Genomic DNA, 24,809 nt, shown 5'->3' with positions numbered 1-24,809 from the left:
TAAGCACCAATCAGGGTCAAACTAAGCTAGCTAGATAGCCAATGAGCTGGGCTTTACAGGAGTATCCATAATCTGTATATGTCGTAAAACGTAGCTACTAACCTTGTACGACGGCATGCCTTTTCATTTTGGACAAAAATGATAAGGATATTCAGAGTTATGAAGTTATGAAAACTGGTTGTTTTGCAAATGTTGACCTTATAATATGGCTACTAATACTTGGACAGTCCAAGTATAAAGATTTGACGATATTCTTGCAGAAAAATGGAAAATGAATACGAATGTTTCCTTCACGATTTGCCCAAATGTACCAGGGGACTTCACACTAAAAGTATTGTTGTTCAGTCATACTTCAAGTTATCCATTTTAAACTTTGCACATACACTGCTGTCATCTTGTGGAGACTAATGGAATTACAACCAGTGTGACGGCTAGAACTCTGACCTTTCTCTTGCATTTCAAAGATGGTGGTAGAAAAAGACTGGTTGTTTTTTTCTTTGTATTTCCTTCTACCATATATATTGTGTTATATTATCCTACATTCCTTTCTGTCACATTTCCACAAACTTCAAAGTGTTTATTTTCAAATGGTACCAGGAATATGCAAATGGTACCAGGAATATCCTTGCTTCAGTTAGATTTGGGTATGTCATTTTTGGCGAAAATAGAAAAAAAGGGGTGGAACCTTAATCTAAAGCCCTGAAGCAAGGATATGCATACTCTTGATACCATTTGAAAGGAAACACTTTGAAGTTTGTGGAAATGTAAAAGGAATGTAGGAGAATATAACACAATTTAATGCACCTTACACTTTGCCCTCCTGCTTGTCTGCCCTTAATATCCTTCTCTGTAATGTAACACACATAAACATAAGTACACTGGTACACAGCCTGCAATCCATTTTGAAGCAACTGGAGGACATTTCACATTCATCAGCAGTGCCAATGTCAGAGTTCCAGGAGAAAGAATAACAGAAACAGGCAATGTGAAAAGAGAGATCAGAGAGACTGTCTTCCTCTATCACATGTCCCTGTCCTGCTCTGGGAGATGGATGGGAATACTGTGGGCTACGCCAGGGCTACATGGGATGAAGAGTGTTTTCCGGAATGTTGTGACGACTCAGGAGGGCAGACTTCTGGAATAAGTGTTCTCAGTCCCCAGAGACAGGAAATAACATACAACGTGTGCGTGTGTGTGTGTGTGTGTGTGTGTGTGTGTGTGTGTGTGTGTGTGTGTGTGTGTGTGTGTGTGTGTGTGTGTTTGTGTGTGTATGTGTGACGTGTTTTGTGTGTGTGTGTGTGTGTGTGTGTGCGGCAAGTGTGTGTGTGTGTGCGACGTGTTTGTGTGTGTATTTGTGGCGTGTGTGTATGTGCATGCAGCAATATTCCCTCCCAGAATAGCTGTTGCCTGGAGGAGAATATCAAGGAAAGTGCCTGCTGTAACGGATGGATGGATGAGGAGAGCGGAGGAGAGGAGAGGGGAAGACGGAAGGTAGAGGGAAGGAGTGGTGATGAGAGAGAAAAGAGGAGAAGAGAGGGGAGGGGATAAGAAGGGATAGGAGTATATTGTAGTGGCTGATCTTTCAGGGCTTGTTAGTGTGTCAGTGTGTATGTCTGTAGAATAACTATGTCTAACATTCCACTGTTTGAAGAATGAGAAGATAATGCTGTAGATATATGTTTAAAAGAATGGGGCTTAAGCTGCATCCTTGTCTCATCCTCCGGACCCGTGGAAAGAAATGTGTGCGTTTTTTGCCAGTTCTAACCGCACACTTGTTGTTTGTGCACATCGATTTTATAATGTTGTATGTTTTCCCCCCAACACCACTTTCCATCAATTTGTATAGCAGACCCTCATGCCTAATTGAGTCAAAAGCTTTTTTGAAATCAACAAAGCATCAGAACACTTTGCCTTTGTTTGTTTGTCAATTAGGGTGTGCAGGATGAATACGTGGTCTGTCGTATGGTAATTTTGTAAAAAGCCAATTTGACATTTGCTCAGTACATTGTTTTCACTGAGGAAATGTATGAGTCTGCTGTTAATGATAATGCAGAAGATGTTATTTTGGTTGCTGTTGACGCATATCCCCGGTAGTTATTAGGGCCAAATTTGTCTCCACTTTTGTGGATTGTGGTGATCAAGTCCTTGGTTCCAAATATTGGGGAAGATGCCAGAGCTGAGGATGATGTTACAGAGTTTAAGTATAGCCAATTGGAATTTGTAGTCTGTATATTTTATCATTTAATTTAGGATACCGTCAACCACACAGACCTTTTTGGGTTGGAGGGTTTGTATTTTGTCTTGTAGTTCATTCAATGGAGAATCCAGTGGGTTCTGGTAGTCTTTAATAATTGATTCTAAGATTTGTATTTGATCATGTATATATTTTTGCTGTTTGTTCTTTGTTATAGAGCCAAAAAGATTGGAGAATTGGTTTACCCATACATCTCCATTTTAGATAACTCTTCGTGTTGTTGTTTGTTTAGAGTTTTCCAATTTTCCCAGATGTGGTTAGATTCAATGGATTCTTCAATTATATTGAGCTGATTTCTGACGTGCTGTTCCTTATTTTTCTGTCTCTTGCTCTCTCTCTCTCTCTCTCTCTGTGTCTCTCTGTCTCTCTCTCTCTCTCTGTGTCTCTCTCTCTCTGTGTCTATTTCTCTCTGTGTCTATTTCTCTCTGTGTCTATTTCTCTCTGTGTCTCTCTCTCTCTATCTGTCTCTCTCTCTCTCTCTCTCTCTGTGTCTCTCTCTCTCTCTGTGTCTCTCTCTGTGTAGCTCTCGCTCGCTGTGTAACTCTCTCTCTATGTGTCTCTCTCTCTCTCTTTGTGTGTCTCTCTCTCCCAGTAGTATAGTGCAGTGAGTAATCTACTTGATATAAAAGGCTGGAGGTATTTATTTTGGTCTGTTTGGCAAATGGGTCATACATTTAAAACGCAGGACAGTAGAGAGAGGGACAGCGAGAGAAAGTGGGGAGGTGGGGACAGAGACAGGGGGGGACAGAGAGAAGGGGGGTAGGTAGAGACATAGGGAGAGGGGAGGAAGATGACATGGTAGGACCTCACATTGGACAGAGGGAAGGAGTGGAGTTACACCCGTTCCCAGTTTAGATTAAGCTTCACGTTCCCCTGAGGGGCAGCAGGTAGCCTAGTGGTTAGAGCATTGGGCCAGTAACCAAAAGGTTGCTAGATTGAATCCCCGAGTTGACAAGGTAAAAATCTGTCGTTCTGCCCCCTGAACAAGACAGTTAACCCACGGATTCCTAGGCTGTCATTGTAAATAAGAATAAGTTCTTAACTGACTTGCCTAGTTAAATAAATGAAATTACAATAAAAAGCTTCTGATAACTCCGCCTGGCGTTGGCTAGTCTTATCACCAGGCTCTACAGTGAGTCAGTTGCACTGTCACTACTTAGTTTCTACATCAAGCGTCAACTCCATCCCAGACACGCTGCTGTATAAATCATACTCACTTCTAAAAGCACTAGTTATCTGGAAAACCACTATCTGCAAGTGATTGAATCCCTGCTCTAGTCTCTCGTATACATTTTAAAAGGAAAAATCACATGTACACACATTTAATCTTCTCAACTGTTTGGCTGCTGTGACCATTCTAACTGGTATCTGAGGAGCCATCTTGGTTTAAGGAGCTTAATAGTTATTCAAAAAGTTATTCCTTCAATCCATCCTGTTTAGGATGACAGTGCAATACCTAATTTGCATACCTGTTGAAGGCTCAAAATATTGATATGTTCAAGCGTCCTCATTTTCCCCCACACATATTCACTTTCCCCAAAACTCATCTCTCTCACATGATGTTAAGCACATTTATTTTCTTTTTCAGATTTGAATATTTATAGAAATGAGCAGGCATGTTTAGTGATCTAGCTTAGTGGAGCACATTGTTATTTCTTCTCTCTCTCTTTCCTCTAAGTCAATGTCTCTCACACCCCTCTCTCTCACACCCCTCTCTCTCACACCCCTCTCTCTCACACCCCTCTCTCTCACACCCCTCTCTCTCACACCCCTCTCTCTCACACCTCACACCCCTCTCTCTCACACCCCTCTCTCTCACACCCCTCTCTCACACCCCTCTCTCCTCTCTCACACCCCTCTCTCTCACACCCCCTCTCTCACACCCCTCTCTCTCACACCCCTCTCTCTCACACCCCTCTCTCTCACACCCTCTCTCTCACACCCCTCTCTCTCACACCCATTAATAGTATGTGAGTTCTGTTGCTTTTCTATAGACCATTTTCTGCCACATGAATTCTAACCCCTGACTGCTAACCTCTCTCTCTCTTTCCTCCACAGATCTGAAGAGAGGGGCCAGTATCTGCCACATGAATTCTAACCCCTGACCTCTAACCTCTCTCCCTCTTTCCTCCACAGATCTGAAGAGAGAGGCCAGTATCTGCCACATGAATTCTAACCCCTGACCGCTAACCTCTCTCTCTCTTTCCTCCACAGATCTTAAGAGAGAGGCCAGTATCTGCCACATGAATTCTAACCCCTGACCGCTAACCTCTCTCCCTCTTTCCTCCACAGATCTGAAGAGGGGCCAGTATCTGCCACATGAATTCTAACCCCTGACCGCTAACCTCTCTCTCTCTTTCCTCCACAGATCTGAAGAGAGAGGCCAGTATCTGCCACATGAATTCTAACCCCTGACCTCTAACCTCTCTCCCTCTTTCCTCCACAGATCTGAAGAGAGGCCAGTATCTGCCACATGAATTCTAACCCCTGACTGCTAACCTCTCTCTCTCTTTCCTCCACAGATCTGAAGAGAGGGGCCAGTATCTGCCACATGAATTCTAACCCCTGACCTCTAACCTCTCTCCCTCTTTCCTCCACAGATCTGAAGAGAGAGGCCAGTATCTGCCACATGCTGAAGCACCCTCACATCGTAGAGCTAGTGGAGACATACAGCTCAGATGGCATGCTCTACATGGTCTTCGAGTTGTGAGTTACAACTTTGTTCCTGTCTATTACACATGCACACACTCTCACACTCACTCAATTATGCACAGCAACATACATATTCATAGGATAACCATTTTTTGCATCTAAAAAGTATTTTATTTCAAATGTGATGAGGTTTAATATGATCAGCTATAATCCGAGGTCTCTCCCATCCCCATCAGTTCAGTCTGTCATGTCGCTGAGCGGTAACACCACTAGTGGTGTAATCGATGTGACAGTTGGTAATAGATTTCTACTGCTCGCTAACGCTAGCATAGCTAGGCTAGTTATCAGGACAGAGTACTGTATGGGTAAAGTGAGTGAGTGTAGCTGCAGCTGTGGCTGCATGCAGACGTCAGTGTAGCAAGCTCTTATAGAACGTGTTGAGGCAAAAGCTGTTTTTAAAGTGACGTCTTAATTTCTGAAATGACATCATCATTTGTACCGACAGATGTATTCTATCGAGTATCATTTTAGAATATGCATAAAATTCATCCTCCAAATGCAACGTCTGCCTACACCCACACGTATCGTCTAGATTTTGAATACCTTCAAACACCAAATTATACCTCATTTTAAAATAGGCCACCTGTCAATCATGAATAATTATTATTATTTTACCTGTGAAACGTCCAAACTGCATCTGCATGCCAATAATTTGATCTCAATCACATTCATGGGAATATGCATTCAGATGTTCTTGAATGATGTAGGCCTACAGTGTAGTATGTATGTACATTATGTAGGTTGGCCTAACTATGTTTTCCTGAGCCTCTGGCTGTAACCAATAGCATAGGCCTACCTGTATTTTGTTTCAATCAAAGCTCATATTTTGCCTAGTGGTACCGTGGTGCACAAGCTGTTAAGTTTTGACCCATGAGAAAAAAATGTGACCAATCAGCTAATCATCCTAAAACCTCATAAGGGGATGTTTTTGGTCTTACGGTAATGTTATACTTAAGCAATAAGGCCAGAGGAGGTGTGGTATATGGCCAATATACCACGGCTAAGGGCTGTTCTTAGGCACGAAGCAACCCCCGAGGTGCCTTATTGCTATTATAAACTGGTTACCAATGTAATTAGAGCAATAAAAAAAAATGTTTTGTCATGCCCGTGTTATACGGTCTGATATACCATGGCTTTCAGCCAATCAGCATTCAGGGCTCGAACCACCCAGTTAATAATGTCTGTAATACCCTTGGCTGTCAGCCAATCAGCATTCGGGGCTCGAACCACCCAGTTTATAACATGCTATTCCATTCGGTTCTGTTGTGTAGAATACTAATAAAACATTGTGACTTTGCGGCCATTGAATAGCTTTGAACAACCTTTTAGTAAACAAGCACCCGTGAGAAGTAGCAAGCGACGCTCCGGTACGCTGCGGCAGGACTACACCTCTGGTGATAATAGGACTGGAGTAGAGAGATGAAGAGAATCAGAGGGGAGAGAGAGAAAGAGTATCGGGAGAGAGAAAGCTGAGAGAGAGAGAGAGAGAGAGAGGAGAGAATGGCAGAGGGCTGAAAGTCGAGAGAGCAGCCAGGGAGGCAGAAGAAGTGATTGAGAAAGAAAGAAATAAAGAGCGAGAGGGGAAATAGTGAAAGGGGTCTGTAGAGGAAGAGATGGTGAGTCCTACCTACGGTGTCTGCTGAAAAATGATAGAGAGAGACTGAAAGAAGGAAAGAAAGAAAGAAAGAAAGAAATAAAGAAAGAAAGCCATCAGCGTGGAATATGAAGAGTGTTCTGTTCTAGTCTACTCTGTTCTATTCTGATGTGTTGTTGCGACTTTGTACTGAGGTAGCTAAGGTAGTCAAGCGCAGGAGAGCAGAGATGTCAAAGTAGTGTCTTTAATAGGCAAGTCCAAAATGGGTCAGGTACAATACCAATTAATGCCCAAGACATAGGAACACGCAGTCACTCACGGAAGGAGAAAAAAACAACGCTCCTTACTTTTCCTACAACACTGTACACACGTGAATAAACTGAGGAAAACCTCAACGAGTAACATGAAAATAGTCCCGCAAAAACCTAAGCGGGAAACAGGGGTAAATATACACACAGAAATAAAAGCAAATGAAAACCAGGTGTGAATGAACCAAAGACAAAACAAACAAAAAAAGAAAAATGGATCGTAATGGCTAGTAGGCCAGCGACGCCGACCGCCGAGCACCACCCGAACAGGGAGAGGAACCACCTTTGGAAGTCGTGACACTGGGGTGGAGTAGGCTCTGAACGTGACGCCCGCTCGATGTCCACATCCACCTCCCATACCACCAGTGCCACCAGACAAGAGAAGTATGGGAGTGGGATCGATGTACCGCTCCTCTGTATCATACAGTCGTGACAGTGCGTCTGCCTTAGTGTTCTGGGAACCTGGTCTATATGACATTGTAAACCTAAACCGGGTGAAAAACATAAGCCACCTTGCCTGGCGAGGGTTCAGTCTCCTTGACGCCCGGATGTACTCCAGATTACGCCCGGATGTACTCCAGATTACGGTGTTCAGTCCAGATGAGAAAAGGGTGGTTAGCCCCCTCAAGCCAATGTCTCCACACCTTCAGACCCTTGACGACAGCCAACAACTCCCGATCCCCCACGTCATAGTTTCGCTCCGCCTGGCTGAGCTTCCTCAAAAAGAAAGCACAGGGGCGGAGCTTCGATGGCTACCTGAGCGCTGTGAGAGCACGGTTCCAATCCCAGCCTCGGACGCGTCCACCTCCACCATGAATGCCAAAGAAGGATCAGGATGAGCCAGCACCGGAGCAGAGGTAAACAGAGCCTTCAAGGGACCAAAAGCTCTGTCCGCCTCAGCCGACCACCGCAGACGCACCGGTCCCCCCTTCAGCAGTGATGTAATGGGAGCAGCCACCTGCCCAAAACACCGGATAAACCTCTGGTAGCAGTTGGCAAACCCTAAAAACCGCTGCACTTCCTTTACTGTGGAGGGAGTCGGCCAATTACGCACGGCTGCAATGCGGTCACACTTCATCACCAACCCTGATGTGGAAATGTGATATCCTAGGAAGGAGACGGCCTGTCGTGACATGTGTTTTGTTCTAGTCTACTCTGTTCTATTCTGTTGTGTTCTGTTCTAGTCTAATCTGTTCTATTATGTTGTGTTCTAGTCTACTCTGTTCTATTATGTTGCGTTATGTTGTGTTCTGTTCTATTCTGTTGTGTTCTGTTCTAGTCTACTCTGTTCTACTATGTTGCGTTATGTTGTGTTCTGTTCTATTCTGTTGTGTTTTGTTCTAGTCTACTCTGTTCTATTCTGTTGTGTTCTGTTCTAGTCTACTCTGTTCTATTCTGTTGTGTTCTGTTCTAGTCTACTCTGTTCTATTCTGTTGTGTTCTGTTCTAGGCTACTCTGTTCTATTCTGTTGTGTTTTGTTCTAGTCTACTCTGTTCTAGACAAAGATCGCGCACTAGAGGAAACCCCCCTTAGGTCCCTGAAGATTCCACACGAACAAAGGATACGATAAAAACGAACAAGTTTCATTTTAAAGGAATATCCATAGTTTTATCAAACACACATATGCAGACATTAACGCACGTAAACAGTCAGATACAGACACGCACACAAACAGACACATACATGCACACATACAAACACACACAGACAGACACAGACAGATACATACACAGCTTTCAAACAGGCCCATAGTAGTGGCACACACTTCAAACTTGAATAAGATAACCTTTTCACCTCCTGAAGTCTCTCTCTCTCTCTCTCACAGTATGGATGGTGCAGACTTGTGTTTTGAGATTGTGAAGAGGGCAGACGCTGGCTTCGTCTACAGTGAGGCGGTGGCCAGGTAAGACCAAGTCCACTTCCCATGATGCTCCATTTGAAATAGTTCCTCGTTGCATTGAGTTCCATTCAATCTGATGGCTTCACATTTCTCCAAGGCTGCACTTCGGTATGGCATTCAACCTTTCAAAACTTAATTTAACACAACTAGTGAAAAATAAATTCAGAGAATAATACCAAAACACCATGGACAGAAATAACCACTTGTCGCTATTACAACAATATTGTTTAGAATCAATAGTCATGGTGTTTTATTTCTGCCTTCCTTTCTCCTGCTCCAGTCACTACATGAGACAGATCTTAGAGGCACTGCGATATTGTCATGACAACAACGTCATCCATCGAGACGTGAAGGTAGGCCCTAGTCTCCGTTTGACAGTATGTGTGTTTGTGCACGTGTCTCCCGGAAACAGAGTTTACTTGGAGTTGGAACCTAGCTGTGATTTTACTGTGCTCAGTCCCCTCCTCCACTCCTCAATTCTATCTTGACCCAGACGTGTTTTTCAATCTGGCTGTTTGTCTGAAACATTTCTGAGTGAGTTTGAATTTGAGTTTATTTTTACAGGGAGAGTGAAACATTAATCAACATAAATTTTCAAACGCAGTCCCTGGGCAGATTATTAAATCAAATCAAATCAAATCAAATTTTATTTGTCACATACACATGGTTAGCAGATGTTAATGCGAGTGTAGCGAAATGCTTGTGCTTCTAGTTCCGACAATGCAGTAATAACCAACAAGTAATCTAACTAACAATTTCAAAACTACTGTCTTATACACAGTGTAAGGGGATAAAGAATATGAGCTCATGTGCATCTTGTTTCCATTGATCATCATTGAGATGTTTCTACAACTTAATTAGAGTTCACCTGTGGTAAATTCAATTGATTGGACATGATTTGAAAGGCACACACCTGTCTATATAAGGTCCCACAGTTCACTGTGCATGTCAGAGCAAAAACCAAGCCATGCGGTTGAAGGAATTGTCCAAAGAGCTCCGAGACAGGATTGTGTCTAGTCACATATTTGGGGAAAGGTACCAAAACATTTCTGCAGCATTGAAGGTCACCAAGAACACAGTCACCTCTATAATTCTTAAATAGAAGAAGTTTGGAACCACCAAGACTCTTCCTAGAGCTGGCCAAACTGAGCAATCATGGGAGAAGGGCCTTGGTCAGGGAGGTGACCAAGATCCTGATGGTTCCTCTGCAGAGATGGGAGAACCTTCCCAAAGGACAACCTTCTCTGCAGCACTCCACCAATCAGGCCTTTATGGTAGAGTGGCCAGACAGAAGCCACTCCTCAGTAAAAGGCACATGACAGCCCGCCTAGAGTTTGCCAAAAGGCACCTAAAAGACTATAAGACCACGAGAAACAAGATTCTCTGATCTGATGAAATCAAGATTTAACTCTTTGGCCTGGATGCCAAGCGTCAACTCTGGAGGAAACCTGGCACCATCCCTACGATGAAGCATGGTGGTGGCAGCATCATGTTGTGTGGATGTTTTTCAGCGGCAGGGACTGGGAGACTAGTCAGGATCGAGGCAAAGATGAATGGAGCAAAGTACGATCCTTGATGAAAACCTGCTCCAGAGTGCTCAGGACCTGAGACTGGGGTGAAGGTTCACCTTCCAACAGGACAACTACCCGAAGCACATAGCCAAGACAATGCAGGAGTGGCTTCGGGACAAGTCTCTGAATGTCCTTGAGTGGCCAAGCCAGAGCCCGGACGTAAACCTGATCGAACATCTCTGAATAGATCTGAAAATAGCTGTGCAGCAACGCTACCCATCCAACCTGTAAGAGCTTGAGAGGATCTGTAGAGAGGAATGGGAGAAACTCCACAAATACAGGTGTGCCAAGCTTGTAGCGTCATACCCAAGAAGACTTGAGGCCGTAATCACTGCCAAAGGTGCTTCAACAAAGTACTGAGTAAAGGGTCTGAATACTTAGGTAAATGTAATGTTTTTTTTTGTGTAGCGAAATGCTGGTTAGCTGGTAGAATGTGTTAGTGGCTTCCTAATAGTCTTGTTCGTGTTATTTATGGGATGGTGTGCGTCTACTGGTAACCACCTTGTAATGGTTCCTAGTGTCTGGATATAGACAAAATGTCATGCTGGTGTAAAGGATTTGGAGACAGGCGCAGGAATACATCATCATCATCTGAGTCTTTAATACACCCAAAACAAACACATATACAAAACACTGGGATGTTCCCAAACATAAGAGCGAGGGTAACCTTGTAGAACGACACGGAACCCGTAATACGCAATGCACAAAACACGCAGCAGCCCAGGCTGAGACAATGCAATAGATACTCATACCACCAACAGACATGGGAACAATAACATGCAGCACAGGCTGAGACAACGCAATAGGTACTCACACCATCAACGGACCTGGGACAATAATCGACAAAGGGCACATTTATACAAACACAATCAGTGAGGAATTGGAACCAGGTGTGCTTAATGACAGTTCAGTACAGCCTAGAAGGCCGGTGACATTGACCTCCGGAACTGGTGAACAGAATGAGCAGCAGTAATGGGGGGGATCCGTGACACAAAAACACATCAAGCTCTGAAAATCAGCTATAGTCTCACACCTGCACACATACACACACACTCTGCTATGGCCCACTGGAATAGTTTGAGTCTGAGCCATGGAAGAGATGAATTACAGCACTAATCTGCTGTAAATAGCCAGGATGAAGCAGGTTTAAAGTGGAGCCCACACAAAAAAAATGCATTTAGCCTACTGAAACACCCGGCTCAAACAGAGAGGGATGCTATGTTAGCTAGCTGGCTATGAAACAGAGAGGGATGCTATGTTAGCTAGCAGGCTATGGCTATCAAACAGAGAGGGATGCTATGTTAGCTAGCAGGCTATGGCTATCAAACAGAGAGGGATGCTATGTTAGCTAGCAGGCTATGGCTATTCAACAGTGTGGGATGCTATGTTAGCTAGCAGGCTATGGCTATCAAACAGAGAGGGATGCTATGTTAGCTAGCAGGCTATGGCTATTCAACAGTGGCTATCTTCCGAGCCAAGGTAAGCTTTTGGTTTTATTAATTTATTGCCACCGGGGCCGGCGGTGTAACTGCTAAACTGTGTTCTGACTGTACACTGTACTGCATGATTGTAGCGGGTTTACTAACGTGCTAGTATGTTGTCTATGACATGACAATGATGTAGGCTGTGTGTAGCTGTTAGTGGTCATGGTATAAAGGTTTGGCTTGGAAAGTTTTTGGGGGCTGTTGTGTTGTGCACTGAAGACCACAAGCGAAGTGTGAGAAGAGTTGAGCAAGTAGATAGTAGCGAGAAGGAATTATATATACAAAGTGATCATGCTGTTTTTATGCGGCTGCTATGAAAGTGTACTGTTTTAGTGTGATCAAGGGTGTATTCATTCTGTGGAAAAACATTTCCTAAATGGAAGCAAGCAGAATGAAAAGGGGATAAAAATTTGGCCAATAGAAACTTTCATTTGCAACTGTTGGACTAATAATTACACCCTAGATCAGCTAGATGCAGGAAAAAGTGTGCAAGGAGGTATTGAATGTGTTACTGTCTGTCACCTTGATTACTACAAAATTCTCTCGACCTGTGTGCACCTACGTTGTAAACTTTCATTCATAGGCTAGGTTGTAGCAACCTCATGATAGGTACAGGGAAATGTACAGTATCATTTAGTAGCCTAAACCTTTCGCTGTTACATTGGGCTAGATGAATGGAATACGAATGACAGCCATCCAATATGCTGTAATAGAAATGAATCCATTCTCATCTTAAACGGTATTGACCGTGTGAGGGATTTCCTCCTCTTTGTCTGAAGAGGAGAGGCGAGAAGGATCGGAGGACCAATATGCGGCGTGGTAAGTGTCCATGGTTCTTTTAATAAGAAATACTAAACATGAACACGATTTAATACAAAAACAATAAACGTGGAATGACCGAAACCCAAAACAGTACTGTGTGGTGAAAGACACGGAAACAAACACCCACCAACAAATAGTGAAACCCAGGCTACCTAAGTATGATTCTCAATCAGAGACAACTAATGACACCTGCCTCTGATTGAGAACCATACTAGGCCGAAACATAGAAATCCCCAAATCATAGAACAACAAACATAGACTGCCCACCCCAACTCACGCCCTGACCATACTAAATAATGACAAAACAAAGGAAATAAAAGGTCAGAACGTGACAGACCGCCACTGGTTAAAACTAAAGGTGGATTTACCAAACTGTGTGTGAAAAGGTAGCACTTTGAACATATTTAGACAAGGAAAAATAAACAGTGTACACTCTGCATAAAGGGTACAGGGTAAAGATTGAAGGCAGAAGTCTTTTGTTGAAGCAGGTGTAGGTTAGCAATATTGCTGCTGCCTCTGGGCCCTATCAGTCCTTGGTTGAGTCTGTACAGCACAGTGATGCTTTTTTCCTCTCTCATTCTCTCTCTTTTTAAGTGTGTGTGTGTGTGTGTGTGTGCGCGCGTGTGTGTGTGTGTGTGTGTGTGTGTGTGTGTGTGTATGTGTGTTTGGCCATTTCTCGCATGGAATAGCCTTCATTTCTCAGAACGACAATAGACTGACGAGTTTCAGAAAAAATGATTTCTTTCTGGCCATTTTGAGCCTTTAATCGAACCAACAAATACTGATGCTCCAGATACTCAACTAGTCTAAAGATGGACAGTTTTATTGCTTCTTTAAATCAGAACAAAAGATTTCAGCTGTGCAAACATAATTGCAAAAGGGCTTTCTAATGATCAATTAGCCTTTTAAAATGATAAACTTGGATTAGCTAACACAACATGCCATTGGAACACAGGAGAGATGGTTGCTGATAATGGGCCTCTGTACGCCTATGTAGATATTCCATATAAAATCTGCCGTTTCCAGCTACAATAGTCATTTACAACATTAACAATGTCTACACTGCATTTCTGATCAATTTGATGTTATTTTAATGGACAAAAAAAAGGATTTTCTTTCAAAAACAAGGACATTTCTAAGTGACCCCAACAGTAGTGTACATATCAGTTACACATTCCTTCTCCCTCTCGCTCATAAATATACAACATGCTCTTTGAATATAGCGGGAGTAAAAAAAACAGCACCACATGGTAAAAGTATTGGACTCACTTCTCCTGGTCAATGAAGGAATGTTGTTGAATGAGGTGATGGAAGTGGTCAATGTAAAATAGCAAAATCCTAAACAATCTTTACAGAGCACTGCACTGACTCCAGTTCACAGAGTGTGACTCTTTCCATGACCCCTGACCCTTATGACACACAGTCACCTCCAACCTCCCACCAAATGGATTGGCTCTGGTGGTGGCCTGCGTGGTGGCCCCGCCGGATGATTGGCTGCTGGAATTCTGTGGGTGGAGCCTAAGCAGTAACATGACATGTCTGTGGAAGGTCTTGTCCAACAAGAAGTACATCATCGGGTCAACCGAACTCCTCAGCGTGGTGAGACAAAGCAGGAAGTTCTTGACCTGAGACAAAAATCAACACACTGTTTTGAAGTTTGACAGCTTTAAACTCTACTTCATGTAATATACCTAAGACTGATAAAACTTAACTCCACAAAACATGATTTGTTTCTGGAAGTGCTTTTGAGCCAAAATGAATGGCCAAATATTGCCTATAGTTACAGTATATTGTCTATTGATAATGGTAAACTGCTGCACCTTTTAATGTAAAGGTTACATGAAAGTGTTGTTAACCTCAACAATGGCAGAGAGAGGATGGCAGGGCCCCCTAATGGTGGTGGCTGGGTCAGCTTGGTGCTGGACTATGGAGATAAAGATGGACTTGAAGATGTGGTAAGGCAACATGCACACTATCAGAACCACCTGTAGAGGAAAGGAGGAAGAGAGGAGAGGAGGAAAGGTTGAGATGAGAAGTTAGATAGATATGAGAAGTCGTTAGATATAAAGCAACTAGCTGTCTAGCGAGTAGCATCTGTGAGTCTTAGTCTTAATCATGAAGAAACCATTCAAATGGCTCCCCTAAACACACAGAAGACAGAATCCCCACCTGGATCACCACGATGTTCCGGAACACTCTTCCCAGCAGCCTCTGGGAACCATTGACAACGGCACACTGACGCGACCTCCATATATGCCTCGCCACCGCCACATACGACATCAGCACCAGCAGGAAACACATGAAGAAGATCACAATGGACACCACATTCGCCCCCCTTGACAGGCTTCCCCCCATCTCCATTGCCACACTGTAACACACCCTCCCCCCCTCCTCCTCACCCCGTCCTCCTCTCTCTCCATCCTCACTCCCTACATCCACCTTCGTCTCCCTCACTGAATAGTAAACTGTCACGGGTACTGTGGCAAACACCACCATCCCCCAGATCCAGGCGCACACGGCCTTGGCGAACCTCACCCGTCTCAGCCTGGTGAAGAAGGCATGGGGTAGCAGGGTGGTGCAGGTGCTGGGGCGTCTTGCGTGGGTGTGCTGGATGAGGGTGGCGAAGCGGCTGAGCGCCACCCAGGTCAGGATAAAGACACTGATGTAGATGTTGATCTGCTGAATGGGGGTGACCCCATGGAGGACCAGCTGGCACAGGGGGCTCCAGGCCAGCCAACCTGGACCCTGGGAAGGAATTGACAAGGATTTTTTTTTTTTACTGTTCTTATTTTACCTTACGTGTCTTACCAGATATGTGACCCCCCCTTGATTGGTAGATCATGTGACCCATCCCTTGATTGGTAGATCATGTGACCCATCCCTTGATTGGTAGATCATGTGACCCATCCCTTGATTGGTAGATCATGTGACCCATCCCTTGATTGGTAGATCATGTGACCCACCCCTTGATTGGTAGATCATGTGATCCATTCCTTACTCTCAGGATTGGTAGATCATTTAAAACAATTATAAATCTGCCACACAAAACATGACTTTTAAGACTTTAAAATTCAATATTATTAACAAGGCCTTTATAGAGGATTCATAAATTATATAGAGGCCTTTATAAGGCTTCAGAAATCGTGTATAGGCCTTTATAGAGGCTTCAGAAATCATATATAGAAATCATTCATAATAGTCCAGGCGATATGTGCCAAATTTTAGGTGATATGTTAGCTTTTTCATAAAAACAGTTTGGGGGGGGGGCCTGAACATTTTCAGATATGGAGGCAAATGGCCATGGTGGCCATTTTCCTTTCCGCCATAACCAAATAATGTATTTTGCGTCATAACTTCTGAACCAAACATGATAACACAGAAAATGTGAAGGTCAAGTATTTCAATGATGCCATGCACAACATCAAAAACAACCCCTAGTGGCCGTGGTGGCCATTTTGCTATTCCGCCATAACCGGACAATGTATTTTCTGTCATATCTGCTGAACAAACATAATAAGGGGATGTCTACACCTATGTTTTTATGGTCAATGAATACAATTGTGCTGTCTACAAGATAAATAGTTATATTTTCAGGAGTGCATTAAATGTAAACTGGACATACAGTGGGGAGAACAAGTATTTGATAACCTGCAAAATCGGCAGTGTTTCCTACTTACAAAGCATGTAGAGGTCTGTCATTTTTTTATCATAGGTACACTTCAACTGTGAGAGACGGAATCTAAAACAAAAATCCAGAAAATCACATTGCATTATTTTAAGGTAATTAATTTGCATTTTATTCCAGACTCACATTAAGCAACTCCAATCCAAAATTACATCTAGAATCGGCTTCCTATTTCGCAACAAAGCTGTAACGGTTTTCCTCCTCTTCTGAGGAGGAGTAGGAAAGATCGGACCAATGCGCAGCGTGGTAAGTGTCCATATTTTTATGAAATATAACCGAACACTGAATACAAAAGAACAAGAGAAATACATGAAAACCGAAACAGTTCTGTATGGTAAAACACAGACACAGAAAACAACTACCCACAACCCCTAGTGGGAAAACAGGCTGCCTAAGAATGGTTCTCAATCAAAGACGACGATCGACAGCTGCCTCTGATTGGGAACCATACCAGGCCAAAACACAGAAATACAAAACCTAGAATACACAACATAGAATGCCCACCCCAACTCAAGCCCTGACCAAACTAAAACAGAGACATAAAAAAGGAACTAAGGTCAGGACGTGACAAAAGCATCCTTCATTCATGCTGCCAAACATATCCTCGTAAAACGGACTATCCTACCGATCCTTGGCTTCGGCAATGTCATTTACAAAATAGCCTCCAACACTCTACTCAGCAAATTGGATGCAGTCTACCACAGTGCCATGTGTTTTGTTACCAAAGCCCATATACTACCCACCACTGCGACCTGTATGCTCTTGTTGGCTGGCCCTCGCTTCATATTCGTCGCCAAACCCACTGGCTCCAGGTCATCTATATGTCTTTGCTAGGTAGAGCCCCGCCTTATCTCAGCTCACTGGTCACCATAGCAGCACCCACCCGTAGCACGCGCTTCAGCAGGTATATTTCACTGGTCACCCCCAAAGCCAATTCCTCCTTCGGACGTCTTTCCTTCCAGTTCTCTGCTGCCAATGACTGGAACAAACTGGGAAAATCACTGAAGAAGGAGACTCATATGAGGAGACTCATATAGGGCGGCAGCGTAGCCTAGTGGTTAGAGCGTTGGACTAGTAACTGGAAGGTTGCAAGTTCAAACCCCCGAGCTGACAAGGTACAAATCTGTCATTCTGCCCCTGAACAGGCAGTTAACCCACTGTTCCTAGGCCGTCATTGAAAATAAGAATTTGTTCTTAACTGACTTGCCTAGTTAAATAAAGAAAAAAAAGAAAAATATCTCCCTCACTAGCTTTAAGCAACAGCTGTCAGAGCAGCTCCCCATCAGTTGATTTAGCCCAAATCCTAACCCCATCCATTTTTGACAACAGGCTGCGTACATTTAAATGAAAAATACCAAAACCAGATTTTGATTTCAAATCAGAGGGGGTTTGGAGACATTGCATGTCAGGGCCACGTTACCTGATATCAACAAAATAAGAATAACTAGGCACCTCTGTTTAATAACCTTGCACGGCTTCTCTTTTTTAAGAGACCTACTGCAAGCGAATTCTACAAGTGAGTTTCCAGACAATACAAAACAATCAATTAAAACCATTAGACTTTGGTCGTGACATAAGTTCGTACTGTTCACATCATGCCACAAATGCATCGGCACTAGGACGAGTGGACGGAGTGAGAAAGAGCGAGTTCCTGAGGACAGAATGTCTAATGGACGGGAGAGCACCTTGTCAAATGTACTCACCCAGCGACAATGTTCGTTTTCTCCAGAGTTCAGTAAAGTCAGTGATCATTTTCTCTGAGAGATGTAAGAATAGAGGACAATGAAAGGTAAAGGGAGAGAGGGACAGTGTGTATTGATGAGTCTGTATGGGAGTGTGTGTGCATGTGAGTAGATTGGGTGTGGGGGTTATAAAACGGGTTGGAGATTGTTGAGCTGCCTCTGACAGCCAGGCGGAGAGCGAAGAGGAGCAGCTTGGACGAGACACTCTACAGAGGGGAAGCTGAGGAAAGAACTCAGGCCAGAGATAGGGTTACTTTGGTCAACTTTGAGTAAAGAAGTATGAATAGCGAGAAGAAAAAAAAACATTTAAAAATAAAATTGAGTTGAGGGAGACCCGTGATCTTTACACCAGCAAAACAAAATAGTTTGCACTACACAACAAGGAAATTGTGGGTTTACACAACCATAAATGAATATGCTATTAGTAGGTTCAAATCTACTAGTCACAGACAAAGGACTTGACATGCTGCCATCTTGGATTTGAACAGATAAATTGGTAGATGGGTAAATCATTGAATATCCCTTTGAGCATGGTGAAGTTATTAATGACATTTTGGATTGTGTATCAGTACAACCAGTCACTACAAAGATAGAAGCATCCTTCCTAACTCAGCTGCCGGAGAGGAAGGGCACCGCTCAGGGATTTCACCATGAGGCCAATGGTGACTTTAAAACAGGTACAGAAATAAATGGTTGTGATAGGAGACAACTGAGAATTGATCAACAACATTGTAGTTACTCCACAATACTAACCTAATTGACAGAGTGAAAAGAAGGAAACCTGTACAGAATAACAATATTCCAAAACGTGCATCCTGTTTGTAACAAGGAACTAAAGTAATACTGCAAAAGATGTGGCAAAGCAATTAACTTTTTGTACTGAATGCAAAGTGTTATGTTTGGGACAAATACAATACAACACATTTCTGAGTACCATTCCATATTTTCAAGCATAGTTGTCACTGCATCATGTTATGGGTATGCTTGTAATTGTTAAGGACTGGGAAGTTTTTCCGGATAAGAAATAAACGGAATCGCAAATCCTAGAGGAAAACTTGGTTCAGTCTGCTTTTCAACAGACACTGCTTTTCAACAGACACTTATTGTCCTGCCTTTCAGCAGGACAATAACCTAAAACACGGCCAAATATACACTGGCGGTGCTTACCAAGATGACACTGAATGTTCCTGAGTTGCCTATTTACAGTTTTGACTTAAATCGTCTTGATAATCTATGGCAAGACTTGAAAATGGCTATCTAGCAATGATCAACATCCAACTCGACAGAAATTTTAAAAAATGCTTTGTGAATATGTGTAAATATTGTACAATCCAGGTGTGCAAACCCAGAAAGACGTACAGCTGTAATCACTGCCAAAGGTGATTCTAACATATATTGACTCCGGGGATTGAATACTTATCTAATCAAGATATATTAGTGTTTTAAAAGTGTTCCCCAAAAAATTCCACTTTGACATTTAAATATTTTGTGTAAACCGTTGACAAAAAATGACAATTAAAACCATTTTAATCCCACTTTGTAACACAACAAAATGTGGAAAAAGTAATGGGGTAAAGCCACTGTAACACCAGAAAATGTCCAAAAAGAGTAGAACCAGCTTGCTTATGTGCTTTTATACTCTGATTTGACCATTAGATGTTCAATGTTCAATGGCGATCTTATTGGATTTCTTCCCACGGTTTACCATGGCAGTGCACCATTATATTATAATCTGAATTGTTTATTTTTTGCATGGTGTCATTGTAATCCTTGACCATCAACACATAAGGGTAGACATCACCATTTCTGTAATATCATGTTTGGTTTAAGAGATATGACACAAATACATATTTGGTTATGGCAGAATGAAACATTTCCACCGTGGTTTTTCCGATGCCTCCATTTCTGAAAATGTTCACGGCCCCAAACTGTACAAATGAACCAAATTTCATGCTTTTATGAAAAAGTTTACATCATTTTCACAGAACACCTGGATTATAAACACATTTCATGTTTTACAAAAAAGGTGGCAAAAGGGTTTTAGTACTACATTTGGCCAAGATTCAGAACCAATCCAACTGTCAGTAGAAGATGACGGTACCTGTGAGTAGTAGGCGGCCAGGAAGGGGGTGGTGAGGGAGAGGCACAGGTTGGACAGGCCCAGGTGGAACAGGTAGACATGGGTGGAGGTCTGGGTGGCAATACTCCTCAGGAACACCCAGATAGAGAGAGCATTGCCCGGGAGACCCGTAAGGAAGAGGAGGGCGTAGAGGGAGGGGAGGATGAAGCGGGTGGTGAAGGAGGGGCAGAGGGGGGAGACAGGGAAGGTGGTTATGGCAGAGAAGGAGGAGCGATTGAGGCAGAAGGTGTTAGACACAGGTGGGAAGGGTTGGGATGTGTTCTCCATTGATCTGTCAGACTAACAGAGAGAAATAGTAGATCCAGGAGGGCAGGGAGAGAAAGGCATTTTCAGTAGTTTAGACATTAATCCCTAACTGTATATGAAACAGTGGCTCTGTCCGAATACCCACACTAGCGTACTACATATTAAACTGAATAGTATGTACTCATCGTCGCATACTGTTTTTGTAATGACCCTGGGTTTATAATGATGTAATGTTTAGTAAAAAAGTATGCAGCATGCCATTGCTACAGCTTCGAATATATAACTGGTTAGCTAGGTTAAATATGATGTTGTCGCTCAATAACTGCATGCTTATCAGGTATCCAGCTAACTTAAAGTCCTACTAAAGCACGTTGTAACGGCCCTCGTTGGTGGTAGGAAGAGTAGACCAAAGCGCAGCGGGGAAAGTGTTCATGATACTTTTATTCAAAAAACACTCAAACATAATAACAAAAGCGAAAACGAGACACTAAACAGAAAACAAGATCCCACAACTTAATGGTGGGAAAAGGGCTGCCTAAGTATGATCCCCAATCAGAGACAACGATAGACAGCTGCCTCTGATTGGGAAACACACTCAGCCAAAAAACAAAGAAACAGAAAACCTAGAAATTCCCACCCGAGTCACACCCTGACCTAACCAAACACAGAGAATAATAAGGATCTCTAAGGTCAGGGCGTGGCACACGTAGCTAATGTAAGCTACAGTATTTAGCTAAAGTAAAGGCACGGCAGGCTGCAAGTAACGATCATTTTTCAAAGATATGCGATTAAATAGTTGTGATCATTTTAAGGACAACAACAAAAAATTACTTAGATTTGAACACTGCAGGAGACTCTTTGCTCGTCCTCTTTGCCATCTTCCATTCATTTTTTTAATCAAATCTCGAAGACCTCCTTTTATCCAGTTTGAATGCATTTTGGCTGTGAAATTCCCGAAAAGGTTACAATAAATTCATACTACATGAGAAGCCGAAATGAGTATGACATTTGGGCATTTAAAGTGTCGTATACAATTTTTTTACAAACTCTAACACCGTACCCATACCGGCCGCGCATGTGCGCTATCATGCACAAATGACTTTTGTCCTCCCACACCAAACGCGATCACGACATGCAGGTTTAAATTAAAAAATATAACTCTGAACCTATGATATGATTTGATTTGATTTGATTTGATTCATTTGGGGACAGGTCGAAAAGCGTTAAACATTTATGCCAATTTAGCTAGCTAGCTTGCAGTTGCTAGCTAATGTGTCCTATTTAGCTAGCTTGCTGTTGCTAGCTAATTTGTCCTGGGATATAAACTTTGAGTTGTTATTGTACCTGAAATGTACAATTAATCCAAACACAAAACGGTCAACCGAATCGTTTCTAGTCATCTCTCCTCCTTCCAGGCTTTTTCTTCTTTGGACTTTATATGGCGATTGGCATCTTAACTTTCATAGTTACCACGACGATGACCGAAATCAGTTCATCTTTCAATCTACGCCCTCCCCGTGTTGTAATCAGACACTGAACATGGACATGCAATACAGTAACTGAATGTAAATCTAGCAAGTGTCAGCTTTGTGCAATTACATACAAATGTAGCATAGGAGCTAGATTTAAAAAATCTGGTTATAAACAAGGTACCAGTTCTTGTATCACTAAGATAATAGCTGTTAGTAAAGAGCACATTACGAATGAGCAGTCAGTAGACATTATTTACATTGTAGCAAGTTCCCGTCCGAACAGTTCCTATTTCCTACTGATGGAATATTGACAACGATGGTATTGTGTTGTTCTGGTCACCAAGAAACCAAAACAAAACCATAACATGCTTATGTGTTTAATTTGTATTAATTTGTATTTTTCTATTCACATTGTGTGTTTTCATACATTTTGTTTCTGTAATTACTGTATAACCATTCATATTAATGGTCCTCGTATCATGTCAGAAGTATCAAAACATGTAAATCAACTGTTGTACATATTATAAAAGCACTATAATTTGAAGTGTTCATGATTGTTTGTTTGTCCTTTCTTTTGTTAAACTTAAAACAGCAACTAAGCATTCAACCTCAGTAAAACTCTTAACTAACCAAAAATGCTAGTGTAGAAAACTGTGACCATTTTCTCATAAAGCCAATTCCTCATTTCTGTTAAACCCACAGCCATTTTCACACTAACAGTTGTTTTTTCAAAGAAATGTTTTCACAAAGATTAATACTTACAGTACAGAGATCAATGATGTCTATTTATGAGGTAGTGAATTGTAAGATATGTTGGTATGAAAGGTGTATGTAGAGCATAAAATATCCTGCTTGTCCCCTCAGCTTTTAATAGGGGAAGTGTGTGAGAAAGAGAACAGAACGCAAGAGAGTGTATGTGTGTGTGTCTATGTTTGAATGCATGCGATGTGGGTTGGTTCACGATGTGAGTTATTTTCAGATGTCTGGGTGAGATGTGATCATAGGAAGACTAAAGCGAAACATGTCGTCTTTCAGGTTGAATGTTCACCCAAAGACATCTGCTTAGAAACACTCACGTCTATTGTTGTTGAGTTTAAAATAGATTTATTGGTAGATGATCAGGGTTACATTAAAATGGGGTTTGTGTGATTTGACAGGGAGACGCAGTACTGAGAGAGCAGTGGGTGAAGTTGTGGTCCAAAGCCTCTTACAGTCGCCCACAGGAGCGGCTGTGTCTGTCTGTCTGTCTGTCTGTCTGTCTGTCTGTCTGTCTGTCTGTCTGTCTGTCTGTCTGTCTGTCTGTCTGTCTGTCTGTCTGTCTGTCTGTCTGTCTGTCTGTCTGTCTGTCTGTCTGTCTGTCTGTCTGTCTGTCTGTCTGTCTGTCTGTCTACGTACCCTCAGACTACGACGCCACGCCCCCTGCCTCTCTCCTGCCCCTGAACACCCCCAAGTTTACACCCCATTTGTTCTCCCCCATGCCCTCCCTCTCCCCTAAACTCACCTCACACCCCTCTTTCACCCCCACACTCAACCCCCTCCCCTCCATTACCCCTCCTTCACTAGTGTGTGTGGTTGTGCCAGGCCCCCTGACCCTCTTCAGATGCAGAATTAGTCCCTCATAGCTGACCACAATAAAGGTTATAATCAGGAAAAACAGCCCCACTCCAAGGCCGTGCTGGTTATGGAACCCTTCTCTGTGGTGAATCTCCACCAGGTCAAAGCAGCCGTCTCGCCTTGCTTCCCCTTTTCCTCCTCTGATCTGAAGTACCACACTGGCACTCACCACCGTTACCACCGTTGCCACCGTTACCCGGGTGACGTGGCAGAGTACCCAACAGATTCTGGGCCTGGTGAGGCTGTACCTATAAGCAGAGAAAGATTTGAGAGCAAAATTGAATGGTTAATTTAATAACTGATTATTTGAAAAAAAATCTGAATCAACCGGTCAGTTTTACGTTTGAAGCCTTTTTGTGGTCACACTGGTCCAGAGAAGCAACATTACGTTACAGTAGAGGTTGACGTTGACTGTTGACTGTTATCATGGTTAGCGTGGTGACCTGACACTCCCTGTCCTCTCCGGACCAGATCTGACCCCTCAGGTCATACATCACCTGGAAAAGGAAGCTGGTGCACAGCAAGAGGTCAGTGGTCACCATGTTAAGGATGATGTCAGGATGATGGTTGGTGTCCGCCCCAACCTCCAGCAGTTACGCATGGTCAGGCCGTTGCCTAGGAAACCCAGGAGCGACAGAGCAGGTAGAGCCAGGACTTGACGTGTGTGTAAAAGAGGTCAGGATATAGCCAACACTGTCTGGAAGAGGAGAGCGAGAAAGTGAGGAGGAGGGTGAGGGGAGGAGGAGGAAGATGGGAGTGGATGGGGGAGAGAGAGGGGGAGCAATTGTGACCGATGTGAACACACTGTACAGTGAATGTGGTTACATGCACACAATCATGCGATTATTGTGGGTAGTCAGATTAATAAAATAGTTAGATTAAAACATTTACATGCTTTGCAAGAAGCAAAGATGTGTCCCGTTTACATGGAATCTGAAATCAGGCTACCTGATGATACTCTGAAAATGTAGAAAATCTATGTGTATAGCCTCTAAAGTATATAGGGCAGCAACCCCCCTTTGATGCACCTGAACTAACCTCGCCTTCTGGATGATAGCGGGGTGAACAGCCCGTGGCTCGGGTGATGTCATTACATTTAGTAATGACAGAATGCATTTTAAAGTTCACCCACAGTACCACTTTTGTATGACTTCCTAAAATTATTTGATCAATATTGTTGTGCATTGATAAGTAATATAATAAAAGCATATTTCACACCGTAGCCTGGGGAATGTGCAAGATAACCTTTCTTTCATTTTGATTTC

The 24,809-nt window shown here is 42.9% G+C and overlaps 2 protein-coding genes across 17 annotated transcripts in view; one reads left to right on the top strand and one right to left on the bottom strand.

The window, feature by feature from the left end:
- Window positions 1-24,809, top strand: part of LOC112224679 (peripheral plasma membrane protein CASK-like) — a 219,969-nt gene that overhangs the window by 102,863 nt on the left and 92,297 nt on the right. For all 15 annotated transcript variants that reach the window (XM_042319929.1, XM_042319943.1, XM_042319934.1 and 12 more), the window contains 3 exons: window positions 4,855-4,960; window positions 8,694-8,771; window positions 9,049-9,121. In XM_042319929.1, the coding sequence (XP_042175863.1) occupies window positions 4,855-4,960; window positions 8,694-8,771; window positions 9,049-9,121 (257 nt within the window). The remainder of the gene's footprint in view (window positions 1-4,854; window positions 4,961-8,693; window positions 8,772-9,048; window positions 9,122-24,809) is intronic.
- LOC112242701 (probable G-protein coupled receptor 82) lies at window positions 13,674-22,866 on the bottom strand. Of its 2 annotated transcripts, none has more exons than XM_024410572.2 (5): window positions 22,693-22,864; window positions 20,174-20,491; window positions 14,815-15,390; window positions 14,502-14,630; window positions 13,674-14,270 (listed from the first exon to the last, which is right to left on the bottom strand). In XM_024410572.2, the coding sequence occupies exons 2-5, from the start codon at window positions 20,477-20,479 to the stop codon at window positions 13,995-13,997; spliced, it is 1,287 nt and encodes a 428-aa protein (XP_024266340.1). In that variant the 5' UTR covers window positions 20,480-20,491; window positions 22,693-22,864; the 3' UTR covers window positions 13,674-13,994. The 2 variants fall into 2 exon arrangements, with proteins under 2 accessions (XP_024266340.1, XP_024266344.1); XM_024410576.2 differs by having other exon boundaries at window positions 14,145-14,270; window positions 14,466-14,630; window positions 22,693-22,866.

The sequence above is a fragment of the Oncorhynchus tshawytscha genome, linkage group LG03 (genome assembly GCF_018296145.1).
Source record: "Oncorhynchus tshawytscha isolate Ot180627B linkage group LG03, Otsh_v2.0, whole genome shotgun sequence".
NCBI lineage: Eukaryota > Metazoa > Chordata > Actinopteri > Salmoniformes > Salmonidae > Oncorhynchus > Oncorhynchus tshawytscha.
This window is presented reverse-complemented; position numbering and strand designations above follow the sequence as displayed.